Here is a 13373-nt window from a genome sequence, read left to right on the forward strand (position 1 = left end):
TTGTAAAGGTTGTAGCAGATATCGGCTTGATATTCATTCTTGGCCCACCATTGCTTAAAAGTTGTAGCTATTTTGGTCAAATTGGCGGCTTAGTATGATATCATATTTATCATTACTTATTAGTATTGTTGTTGTTGGAAGGGGTATAGTCCAAATCAACTTGATATTCATTGTTGGTCTAACATGACATAAAAGCTTAAGCTTTAGGTCGAATTTGTAGGCTTAACATAATTTGTAGGCCTACAAAGGTTGCCAGTGAGGTAGGGTGCTAGGACGTTAGCTGATATCTAATTGATATATGTTGTTTGCCATCATTATTAAAAAGCTAGGGCTGTCCAAATGAAAATAGCTTAGGTCTTCAGTGATGGCTTTGCAAAGGGGAAGTTATTGGGTTGGAGTTGAGTCAAAATCTTTTGAGATTTTGATGGAGCAAGTTAAGGGGAAGATGATGGGTAAGATATTGGAGAGAGGGCTGGGGTTTTCCACTTGGATTAGGTTTGGTGAGAGGGAGTTACCATAATTGTTGGAAGGGGGTAGAGACTTGTTGCGAAGGGCAGTTTAGAAATTCCTTCTTCATGTGGTGGAATGAAGTCAGTAAGGGCTACAAGCTGGTTCTTCCTAGCAACAAGGCAGGAAGATTCTTGTTGTGCTCTGTGTTGTCTTTGGAGGAGAAAAGTTTTTCCTTGGTCTTTCCTGAAGGAAGGGATGGTTTGGGGGAATGGAAGACCCTTGCCTCAAAACTGAGCAAAATTGGGGTTGTTTTGAAGTTTAGGAAGGCAAAGTCATCCAAGGAGGTTGTCTGTCTTTTGGTGGATAGTGGTGGAGGAAAAGCTCTCCCAAAGGGTAAGTCCTATGTACAAGTGGTGAGTAGAGGAAAAAAAGAGCTAGGGGAGACAGTCTGGGTTTAGGGTGAGTTGGAGGAGGTGTTGAAAAATTTAGAGCTCCTTAAAAAGTGCTTGGTGGGGAGATGGGGGGATGGTTTAGATTGGATAAGGGATTTGGGTTCTGTGAAAGATTAGGCTAGACATTCTTTAAGGGTGAGAGGTTATTTTCATCTCTCCTTGTTAGGGGACTCTCATATTTTTCCAGTTTGATAATGTTTTTGAAGCAGGAAGGGTTTGGCTATTGGGTAATTGTAGATTTAATGGGAAAAGTTGTAGTTGGATTGGTGGAGGTTTGATGTAGGTTGTCTTACGGTTGAGGATTGTGTCAAAGAGGTTTGGGTAAGAGTGCTAGGGTTACCTTTGCATTTATGGGGAGAAGAATTTTTCAAGAAGCTCGACGATGCTTGCAGAGGTTTTTTAGCAGTTGATAAGGAGACGAGGGAGAGGCGGATCCTGCAGTGAATAGGATTCCTGTGAAATCCAATGGGAAGGAGGGTCTAAGAAGGTTACATGTAGTGGTTGGGGAAGAAGTATTCAAACTCCAGCTATGGTGGGAGATTGCACCATGGTTTTTGACAGTGGCCTCCAAGGGGAGGGGCAAAGCTCTAGAGGTTGGCAATGGGGGTGAGGATCTCTCATGTCTGGGTGGGAGAGTGGAAAGTGAAGAAGAGAAGTGTGCAGATGAGGGTTTGCAGGTCGTTTGATAGGCCAACCCTCCTTGCACATGCAACGACAAAGTCTGTACTTTTTGGGCACGACGGTTGCAACATCATGGATGCAGTGGGAAATGGGTCATCAGAGAGCCTTGATATGTCCATTATGACGATGGGCCTTTCTATCTGAAGATAAGAAGGGGGGGTCCATGTGAAGAGTTCGACCCAATACCCGCCCAGGTTCTTAAGTTTAAAGGAGTCCCAAGCGTGACAGGCCATCATCCTAAATGGTTTGCAAAAGGTTTTCTGTTGGACCTACCCAAAGCTTAAGTTGAGACCCAATCTTGAAAAAATTTCTAGTGGGCAGGCTAAGGCTGGTTCTAGGGCTTTTGTTGGAGCCATCTGAGAGAAAGGGTTTCAACACTCTTAGATCTCAGGAGAGAAAGAGAGCATCGAGGAGATTTGCGCAGATCTCCTTATTTGGGAGTGGTTTTATAGTTCAGAGGATAGATCTTTGAGAACTAATGATGCTCTGTTCGCTGAAGTAGCTGCGTTTGGAGGTAAGAGAGACCCTTCTTTGGGAAGAGAGTTGTCCCCTCCTTTTTTATCTTTGGTTTCAAAGGCTAGGCGCTTAGATGATGGAGTTAGGGTTCCAAACCAGCTTGTGGTTGAAGGTTGTAGATGGGATAAGTTTGTGCATTTGAAAGAGGGACATCCTGGTGGGGCTTTTGGGAGAAGGAAGTCGTCTGGTTAAGACGATGTTGAAGGATGGTTCTTTGCTGGAGTTTCCATAGAAGTTTGAGGCAAGTTCTTTGTGCAAAGACATCTTTGCCAGTTGTTGGGAGTCAGATTCCTCCAAGATAAAGTGAAGTAGCTGCTCCATGGGGGAGGTGCTTCCTTCGGAGAATCTTTTTGATAAGCTAAGTAGGTTTAGTAGCTTCTTGGAAACGCCAGTGGTGGGTTTTGAAAACGAGATCATTTCTTTGCTGAGGAAGATGGACGCAAGGAGAGGGAATGAAGGTATGGCGTTAGGGCGTAAAATGAAGCCAAAAGCGTCGTCTTGTTTCGATAGGGAAATTCAGAAGTTAGAGTGCTCCATTAATTACAATAAGTCTCCCTTGGTAGCTAGGGGCAGAGGAAGGAGCATTGGGGACCAAGCTTTATTTCAATAAGGTGTTCATGTTGAGTCAGTTAGTGGGGTGGTTCGTAGGGGGCTTGAGAACGACTGGGAAAAATTGTTTCTATGGGGTGTTAGGTGTTGGGTTTGGAAGTTTTTCCTTCTTGTTCTTCTACTGTGGTGCACTTTGTATACTTCGTGTGTATGCCGATGTGACATTTGGGCTTTTAATATATTCTCACTTTTACCTATTAAAAAAAATTACCTAACAACTAAAACTTTTAAGTCAAATTGATAGTTTTACATGGTATTTAAACCTTATTTTATGGGAGATCATGAATTTGAACTTTTTATTGCTTGTTTATTTTCTCCATTTATTGACCCCTCGTGCAAGCCTAAAATAGATTGCAAGAGAGGTAGATATAATTCCATTTTATCCAATCGTTTTTCTCTACTTTTCCATGAAAAGTTGTTTCTTAAGCCAATCTCTCTTGATTTTCTTCAATTTGTTCACCCATATATCAATAATTCTATTCTAGATTCTCAAACATAGGTTACTATAATAAGTAGCTCTACTTTGCAAATCATTTCATGAAGGCCAACCTTTCTTATGAAATGGCTATGATGGTGGCCATGCTTGAATGCCAACCTTTCATATAAAATGGCTATGTTAGTTGCTATTGAGAGCTAAAAATCTCTTATAAGATCTAGAAGGAAGAAGGGTTTTTATGGAATTTTTTTTGTTATTTTTTTGATAAGCAAGCAAAACATCTATTAAAAGAGAGCCAAGGGGCACAACCTCACTTTCCTAGGCCTGTATTCTAATGTATTTAGAATTGGTCTCTTTAGGCTATTTTAGGCATTATGCTAAGTCTATAACTAATTTCTTTTATCAACTCTTATTCGATATAAGGGATTAGGGCTATATAGTCTATGGATCTATTAGATTTCTAGGAGATTATGGTTATTTGTTACTTGCATTTCTTTTCTACTGTATTGTCTATGTCAAATTGAGGTTAGCAGTACTCTATAGAATCTCGTCTTTAGGATGATTCTCAAAGCCTTTGAAAAAAATGGTCAACCTCTACACCTCCCTAAGGGGTAGGACCCATTCAATCCCAACAAGGACAAACAATTTATGCCACAGACCTGAAATGATTGGAGAATGAAAGAAAAGGTGATAGCCCAATTCTTCATTCTTCTTACACATGACACATGAGAAGCCACAGGGAAATGCTATATTTTAGAAGCCTTAGATTTTCAAATAAAACTAGTTAGAGCAAAAGGGACCGAAACATAGTTGTAAAAGGCACAAGGCACACAATGCACCTAAGGCACAAAAGTCTCTTATAGCTTAGGCGCGAGGCACACCACAAGGTATGCACCTGAGTGAAGTGAAATGCAACTTAGGGTGCATGTCAATTTTATAAAATATGATTCAAAATCTAATCCAATTAATAAAAAATTTAAGATTCCAAGCATTTAAAAGAAACATTCAATAAAAAGGTATTTATAAATTTCATACAATTGGAAAGTTCAAAGTTATAAGTGTTTGAAAAGAAAGAGTAAAGTAGACAAGGCACATGTGTTGACAAGCGAGACACTATAACTAGGCATTGGTTGTGCCTTGAAAGCCTTATAAAACTATGGACAGAAGTGGACAAAGAAGAAAGAGTTTTGAAGAATGAATTAATCAAGAACAAGCCTGAGGAGGTCAAAAGATCAAACGCTTACATCAAGGTAAAAAATGGTTGATACACTTTGACTATAAAGGACGTAAAAATAGTTATTCTTGGATTTCTTGATTAGGGAGGCTTCAGCAAAAATTAAAATTCCAAAATTGAGGACATAAGGGGAAGAAAACATTAAAAATTGGGGAATTTCTTGTTCTCATCACCCTAAAGAGATTTGGGTATTGAAGGCGGAATGGTGAATTTTGATACCAATTGTCTTCTTATACCATCACCCATGGGAAATCAAGTCAAGCAAGAAAAATCAAAGAAGATTCAAATAATAGCCTTTCAAGGACAATGTTGCGACCACCTAACAAAAATGTCGACATCTCGCCCATTAAAATGTGGGTCATAGACACTTAAAATGGCCTTGTGCCCCCTAAGGATACATTCACAAATCACTTCACTAAGAGGGCTCTATTTCTCAGGGATTTCCCATCTACATCCAAACCTCTTTCCCTTTTGGGCTCACACACTGCCTCAGCCCTCAAGATGATTTCTCTTTCCTTCCCCAACTACTGACCACTTTTTAAGCGCTCAATCCTAAAAGACATTTTGATTGGAACTTTGAGAATTGACAGGAAATAAGTGGGAGAAAGTATAAACATGATTACACAGGATTTATTTGGCCACCAAAAGATAAGTAGGCTCTTTTCCAACTATTTAGTTGCTTGGAAATCCCTTCAAGAGTGGATCTCAAAAGAAAATAGCTCTTGAGTAAAGAAGGGTACTCAAGAGCCATTTTCCATTCATTATTGATTGGTTAGGTACTCATTAAGGGGAGGGAGGGAGGAGTTGTTTTTTTTTTTTTCCTTCTTGTTCATTACTGTTTGGCACCCTTGTATGCCCCTGTGCACTATAGTGCATCCTTTTTTCTGGGAACTTTTAATAATTGTCTACTTGTCGAAAAAGGGATAAAAAGGAAAAGGAGTAGGGAGATAATGGACAGTCATAGATTACATGATGGTTTGTATGAACAGGTGGGCTTTTTGCTTGCTTGGTTATAACTTGTTTTATTCTTGATCTAACTGAACTAAAGCTGCATTGAGTTAGTTTGCTTTCCTCATTGATCATATTCTGGTATGTCAAGTTAGAAATTTGAAAGTCTTTACGGTTTTTTTCTTTTCTTTTTTTTATAAAGAAATTGTAAGAATTTGAGGTAAATTCTGAGAATTACTGATTGTGACATATTTTACTATATATTGAGATATTTTCCCATTTTCCATTTTTTTTATATAACTCTTCATGCAACTTAATCATCTAACATTTTTTTTTCCGATAAGTAAAGAGAATTTCATATATAAAGAGATGCCAAAAAAGCGACTCAAGGTATACAAACTTATATGCCCACCACCAATAAGGCCAAAGAAAAAAAAGAAGGAGAAGAACATCCAGCTGGCCCAAAAAACAACCTTAATAGGATTCCAACCAATCAATAAAATTAACCATAGTTAGAGGGCATTCAACTATAAACAACTTAGCCTCAGACCAAAGAGAATAAACAAAAGAGTATTTCAATCCCTGGATTGACAACACATCATCCTTGAAAGCCAATCTATTTCTCGCATTCCAAACCGTCCATATATAAAAAGGAGCCGCTCTCCACACCTTCCTGCGCTCTTTGCCCACAAAAGAACCATGCCAGCTAAGGAGAGTCTCTCTAACTGAAGAGGGCAGCACCCAAGAGACCCCAAACAAAGTAAAGAGTAACTCCCATAGGACCCTTATTTTTGAACAAGAAGATGGTCTCTGGTCACCTCATTCTCAAAACACATAAAACATTTATTTGCCAAGGCCCATCCTCTTTTCTGAACAAGATCTAGGGTTAATGCTTTACCCCACGTAGCCTCCCATGCAAAGAAACTAATTTTGGGTTGTACCCACACATTCCAAATACAGCTAGAAGGAAACAAATAAGGGCAGTCCGCTTCTAGAGCAAGATAGAGAGGCTTGGCCGAGAACTTGCCACTCTTTGTTTCGGTCCAAACCACCATATCATCCACATCTCCAAGAACTCTCTTCTCGTGAAGTCACTCCAGGGATCTTTCCGCCTCCTCCACCTCCCAATCATTTAGGGCTCTTGAAAAACAGGGGTTCCAACCCCCCCAACCCCCCTCAACTGAGGGGTCCTAAAAATCCGCCACCCAAGCTTCCTTGTCAATAGACAAAGCAAATAGGGAAGGAAAAGACTCACACAAAGGGGAATCCTCACACCATCTATCCCTCCAAAATCTCACCCTCCCCCCATTGCCTACACTGAATGAAATCCGAGTGCAATGGAAATGCACCACTTGATCCACCCTATCCATTTCTCCCCAAAACCCATTTTCTACATAACTGTGAGAAGAAAAGACCAGTCGACACTGTCATATGCCTTCTCTATGTCAAGTTTGCACAAAATACCATTCTCGTTATTCTTCAGAACCGAATCAATGGCTTCATTAGCTATTAGCACTGCATCTAGGATTTGTTTACCCTCCACAAAAGCCCCTTGAGCCTTAGAAACCACTTTTCCAACCCCCTTTTTTAGCCTATTGGTTAAAACCTTGGCCAACCTTTTGTACAGGCTTCCTACTAAGCTTATGGGCCTAAAGTCCCTTAAATCTTCAGCACCCACTTTTTTTGGGATTAAAATCAGAAAAGTTGCATTTAGACTTTTAACAAATTTACTATGTTCATAGAATTCCCTGAAAAAACTCATCACATCATCATTCACAAAGTCCCAAGCAAACTGCCAAAACGCCATTGAAAAACCATCAGGCTCCAAAGCTTTATCCCCACCACATTCCAACAGCGCACCATACACTTTCTCTTCCGTGAACGACACCTCCAAAGCACAAGCATCCATATTCTCCAGCGTTTCACACTGCAGGCCGGATAAAGGAGGGCGCCAGTCTCCCAGATTGGACAACAAAGACCTAAAGGCATTTACTATCCCTTCGCTGATCCCATTCTCCTCCGAATGCCAAACACCATTAATCCTAATTCAGTCCACATTGTTTCTTATTCTGTAAGCATTTGCCATATTGTGGAAGAAGCCTGTATTTCTGTCACCCTCTTTCAACCGCATATCCCTAGATTTTTGCCTCCAAGTAATCTCTTCTAGTAAAACCCATTTTTAATGTTCTTCCCTCGCTTTTCTTCTAGCTTCCATCTCTTCCAAAGACAATCTGTTAGTCTTCTCCTTAGAATCCCAAAACTCCATCTGATCCAAAGCCAAATTCTTCTTGTATTCAACCCTGCCAAAAGCATCTCTGTTCCACTCCTTCAATTTAGACTTCACGACCTTTAGTTTTTTAGCCAAAATAAAACTTGCAGAACCATTACTGCTGTCCCCCCTCCCACCAAGACTTCAATAGATCCTTAAAACCCTCCACTTTTAGCCACATATTCTCAAATCTAAAGGGGGAGGGGGTCCTCTTCTCAAACCCCCTCCTTCTAACAGAATTGGGAAGTGGTCAGGCACTGGTCTCGGGATGACACATTGCCTCGAACCACTAAAACGACAATCCCACTCCCCATTAACCAAGAAACGATCTAGTCTTGAGAATGACTGGTTATTCACCCCTCCACTCCAAGTAAAAGGACCCCCAATTAGAGGCAAATCCTTTAACTCTAAGTCTTCTATTACTTTTGAGAACCTTCTCATGTCTGAATTCAAACTCCTTCCTCTACTGTGCTCTTCAGGGCTTAAGATGACATTAAAATCGCCAGCAACACACCACGACCCATTCCAAAGGCCTTTTATGGCCCCCAACTCATCCTAGAAACACTCCCTGTCTCTCCTCATGGTTGAACCATAAACCCCTGTAAAAGTCCACATGAAACCATCCACACAATTCTTAAAATGGTAGGAAATTGAGTATACTCCCTTTTCTAAGTCAATCAATTCCAACACCTTATTATCCCAGAACACCACTATACCACCAGCCGTACCCCTTGAATCCACAGTTCCCCATTCTAAAAATCTCCCCACTCCTAGACTACGAATAAGGTCCCTTGACCTATCCTGGATTTTGGTTTCCTGCAAGCAAACCAAGTCCACACTATTCTTTTTAATCAAAGCTTTGATCACCTTCCTTTTATCACAATTATTAGCCCCTCTTACATTCCAAGAAAGCAAACAGATCTTCATCTAGACTTGCAAAAACTACTCTCTCTTCCTCCTCCTCCTCCTCTTCCTCCACCTCCACCTCCACCTCCACCTCCAAGATAATTCACAGTCCATTCCAGCTTTCTCAACTCCCTTTCAAACTTTGATGACTCCAATTTTATCTTTTTCCTACCATCCAACTTCCCCTTCTTCCCCTTTAGAATTTTCCTCATTTTTATTCTTTTAAGCAAAAACAAAATCTCTCATTCGAAGCCCTCCATTGGCATTCCAAGGCATCGGCTAAACTTAGCCAAGCAACTGGATTGCCAGCACGGCTCACTCGCTTCGTTCCTCTCCTCCATAACCTCTTGAAAAACCCTTTCCGAAGCATCCTCCATCTCCTCCTTGATAGTCCCATTAGCCAATCCCGACAAACCAGAGACCTCCGCCTCCCTTCCATCCGAAATCATCCTTAAGGGGCCCAAATCTGCTCCCCCAACTGTTTTTGAGCTACAATCCCGACTGCAACCCCCATTAGTGGCGACGATCACCCCATCCCGCCCAGAAAGAGTAGAAGAAGAAGAGAAATCCCGCTTCCCCAACGAGAAAAGAGACCAAGGATAAGAAACTGTGTACTTGGAAGCCTCCTCCATCAAAGCTTCGTCGGTAAACTCTGTAATATTTAGCGCCAGTGGAGACGACCCCAATTGGAAGCCAAAAACTTCCCTGTCTGGTCTCCCACAGTTCACCTCTTGAAATCCCCCACAAGCCCTAGCCTCAAATAAAGCTTCAATAGTGGGTTGCCCCACCAAATCTGGGCCTTTAGACAGATCCGCCTTGGGTCGGCCCACTTCCAAAATATTTTTTAAAGTGGCACCAAACAGGCCCTCCTCATTGGGCCTCCTCTCCATATCCGTCTCCAAATCCCGGCCCAAAGATCTATTAGCTTGGGCTGCAGATCCATTATTTGAATCCTTCTCCCAAACAGAAAGCAACCTACCTCTGAACGTACCCACCTCTGCCCCTTTTGTCAACATCAAGTCAGTAAAAAGCAGCCTCCATATCTTTTCTGCAGCAAGTTTCTCCACTTTCAAACGGCACAACCACCTTTGCAGACTGCTCAGTGGACTGAACCTGCTCCACCTTACAGTCGGCGCGTGAAGCACCCCCTTCATCATCCCTAACCTCCTGCTCTTTTCCCAACCCATTTTTGATCACTGGAATCACTTCGGACACCCTTGGAAGCACCTCCCAATGCAACTATAATAAAGAAAATTACTTAAAAATAATTCTTTTCTTTTTTTTCTTTTTCTATTAGCCTCTTGGCATGAATTGTATATCCTGTGTATTCTTGCCCGCTAGTGGTTTTAATATATTCTCTTGTTCGCCTATCTCAATATATATATATATATATTTTTTTTTTTCTACTTATTTTTCACAGGACCTTAATTTCTGGAAGAATTTACTTCAAAAAGAAGATAATTAGTTGTGAATTGTTGTTTAGTAATTCAATATTTTCTTGTACTTTTAATATCTTTTTTTGATGGGATGGCTCACTACTTTGATATGCAAAAAAAGTTATGCTACAAATAGCAGCTAATTATCTTAATTTTGTATTATGCCAGTCAGAGTGTTGGATTCTCATCTTATTTTCACTTGAAAAACCATTTGTAATAAAAGAAATTGATATTTTATGACTTTAGTGCTCAAATATGGTTGTTATAAAACGAATCAAAATGCAATTCACTTTATTTTGACTAGAAATGGTCATTTTCTAATGTTTTGTGATTTATCCTCTTTGTCACAAGCATGCACATGTTACAAATTATTACAAACCCAAGTTGTTAACTTGTATAAGTTAGATGTGTGTTCAATATAACAGAACATCTCTTATTCTTAAGAAGGAAAGATAGGACTGTTTTGGAGCACATGGGATGTTTTATTACAAGACTGCCCATTAGCATGCCAGTTTTCATTTTATACATTACAGACCTACCATTTACATTCACATGCATGTTTGTTCTTTTCATCATATTTTGATTGTAACTGGTGTATTATACCATATAAAAATGCCTGAAGTTTTGTTTCAGATTTCCTTATTTTAATTTTAGCTTTCGGATTTAAATTTTTTTAATATCAGTGCTTTTTTGATATTTCATTTTATATTTTTATGTATTTCTATTGGATCAATATCAATATTTCACTCCTTGGTTGAGGTTTTGGACATTGTCTTTTGGAAGTTTGAATCCTGTTGTAAATAAAACATTGGAGTGATTATTGCCTACCAAAAAAAAAAAAAAAAAAACCCTATAATATATAGTTGTTGATAGATACTATAGTTATAGGTTTTAACTTTCTATAAGTTGTTCTTTCTTGCTTTGGTTTATTGCTTCTATTTCATTATTATAAAAATTAGTTTTGTTTTGACATTCCAGTCAGACACCGATGCAGTTTCATCAGTTTTCTGTGCTCTGGAGTCTATTCATGCAGCACTAGCAGTTATGACACATAACGACATGCCAAAGCAGCTTTACAAAGAGGAGGTACATGGTTTATTCTTAGGTAGTTTATTATGTTCAGCATGATTCTATTTAAATTTTTGCTAATGTCCACTTTATGAAGTGCTTGAAATATGGTCCTCTTTTTCCTGTGGTTTTGTAAGATTATCCAACCATGTCAACTGATTACACTCTATCCATATCAGATCATTGAAAGAATTCTGGAGTTCTCTAGGCATCAGATAATGGACATAATGTCAGCTTGTGATCCTTCATATCGTGCTTTGCATAAACCAAGTGAAAATGGGGTCCTTGAGGGTAGGCCTTTTGACATTCATTAAAACTGGGCATTTACTCTGTTTTTCTTGATGCCACTGTTTTCTTCCATGGAACTTTGGAAAGTGCAATATTTGTGAACTGACTAATTTGCATATGGATGTTGTTTTTGTTATCTGTCTAGTGTTGTTCAATGTTTAACTGACTCGGGCTCTTTTCACAATTTTATTTGTCAGGTGAAGATGATGAAGAGCCGGATGCTGACTTTGGTTCAGCAAGCAAGAAACGACGTAAGAGTGTCAAAGCAAAGAAATCAGCAGCTAACAAGTGTGCTTATCAATATTCTGTTTCTCTAACTTTGAACGTTAACTCCAAAATGAGATGTTTTCTTATTTTATTTGCCTTTTGCTTTGACAGGGTTTCTGCTGCTGTGAACACCATACTTCAGAAACTGTGCACTATTCTTGGTTTTCTGAAGGATTTGTTGTTGGTGGAGCGCCTATCAGATAGTTGCGTTCTACAACTAGTGAAAACAAGCTTTACAACATTCTTAGTGGATAATATCCAGCTCTTGCAACTAAAAGCAATAAGTTTGATATGTGGGGTATTAAAATCTGTACCCTCTGTATCTATCAAAAAAAAAATCTGTACCCTCTGCTTTCCATTTCTCTTGACAGCTTGTTCTTTATGAGTGTCCATGTGTTATTTGTTCTGAATTAATTAGGCATCTTTGGTTATGGGTACAGATATTCTACTCATACACACAGCATCGCACTTATGTGATAGATGAAACACTTCAGCTGCTTTGGAAGTTACCATTCTCAAAGAGAGCAGTAAGAGCTTATCACCTACCTGATCAAGAACAGAGGCAGATTCAGATGATTACTGCATTGCTGATTCAATTAATTCATTTTAGTACTAATCTTCCTGAAGCTTTAAGACAAGCATCAAATGGAAACACCATATTGGACGTTTCAATTGATTCCAGTTACCCGATTAAATGCCATGAAGCAGCCACAGAGGCATGTTGTCTCTTTTGGACCCGTGTCCTTCAGCGATTTACAACAGTAAAAACTCAGGATGCCTCTGAGTTGAAAGTGATGATGGAGAATCTTGTTATGGATTTGCTGACAACATTGAATTTACCTGAATATCCTGCTTCAGCTCCTATTCTGGAGGTAATATATTATATGCATACAATTACAGTTCCTAAATGCATTCTCTTTGTTTTCATTTTAAGGGAGAGTTACTTGCAGGTTCTTTGCGTCTTACTGCTTCAGAATGCTGGGCTGAAATCTAAAGACATCTCTGCACGTTCAATGGCCATTGATCTTCTTGGTACAATTGCTGCAAGGTTGAAGCATGATGCTGTTCTTTGCAGCAGGGATAGATTTTGGATATTGCAAGAATTGGTTGGTGGAGATAGTGTTGATCAAACTTACCCTAAAGATGTCTGTTCGGTCTGTATGGATGGAAGAGTTGAAAGGGCATTGTTTGTATGTCAAGGTTGTCATAGATTTTTTCACGCAGATTGCATGGGAGTAAGAGAACATGAAGTTCCTAGCCGTGGCTGGTACTGTCAGTTCTGCCTCTGCAAGAAGCAACTTCTTGTCTTACAATCATACTGCAAATCACAATGCAAGGATGATGAGAAAAGAAATCGTGCTCGGTCAGATAAGAATTCTGAAGCTAGTGATCCAATTACAAAAGTTGAAATTGTTCAGCAGATGCTTTTAAATTACCTGCATGATGCTGGCTCTTCTGATGATGTGCATCTCTTTGTTCGCTGGTTTGTAGCTCAGAGAAACCTCTTTCATTATTAATTTGGTGTTTGCATTGATGTTATAGGTAAGATCTTCTTTTTGCAGGTTTTATCTTTGCCTGTGGTACAAAGATGATCCAAAGTCCCAACAAAAGTTCATTTACTACCTTGCTAGATTGAAATCAAAAGCAATTGTGCGTGATTCTGGGACTGCTTTCTCATTGTTAACTAGGGAGTCGGTCAAGAAGATAACACTAGCATTAGGACAAAATAATTCTTTCTCCAGAGGGTTTGATAAGATTCTTCATTTGCTGTTGGTTAGTAAAATATTTTCTTGCTTCATGTTCTATTTGGTAA

At 39.5% G+C, this 13373-nt stretch overlaps 1 protein-coding gene across 2 annotated transcripts in view; it reads left to right on the plus strand.

Moving 5' to 3' along the window:
• The window catches only part of LOC117930966 (sister chromatid cohesion protein SCC2), a 35634-nt gene that overhangs the window by 10289 nt on the left and 11972 nt on the right, over positions 1-13373 (plus strand). For both annotated transcript variants that reach the window (XM_034851787.1, XM_034851786.1), the window contains exons 6-12: positions 10916-11023; positions 11185-11296; positions 11491-11581; positions 11672-11858; positions 12001-12432; positions 12511-13043; positions 13123-13333. In XM_034851787.1, coding sequence (XP_034707678.1) covers positions 10916-11023; positions 11185-11296; positions 11491-11581; positions 11672-11858; positions 12001-12432; positions 12511-13043; positions 13123-13333 — 1674 coding nt within the window. The remainder of the gene's footprint in view (positions 1-10915; positions 11024-11184; positions 11297-11490; positions 11582-11671; positions 11859-12000; positions 12433-12510; positions 13044-13122; positions 13334-13373) is intronic.

Source organism: Vitis riparia, chromosome 14 (assembly GCF_004353265.1).
Source record: "Vitis riparia cultivar Riparia Gloire de Montpellier isolate 1030 chromosome 14, EGFV_Vit.rip_1.0, whole genome shotgun sequence".
In the NCBI taxonomy this organism is placed as follows: domain Eukaryota; kingdom Viridiplantae; phylum Streptophyta; class Magnoliopsida; order Vitales; family Vitaceae; genus Vitis; species Vitis riparia.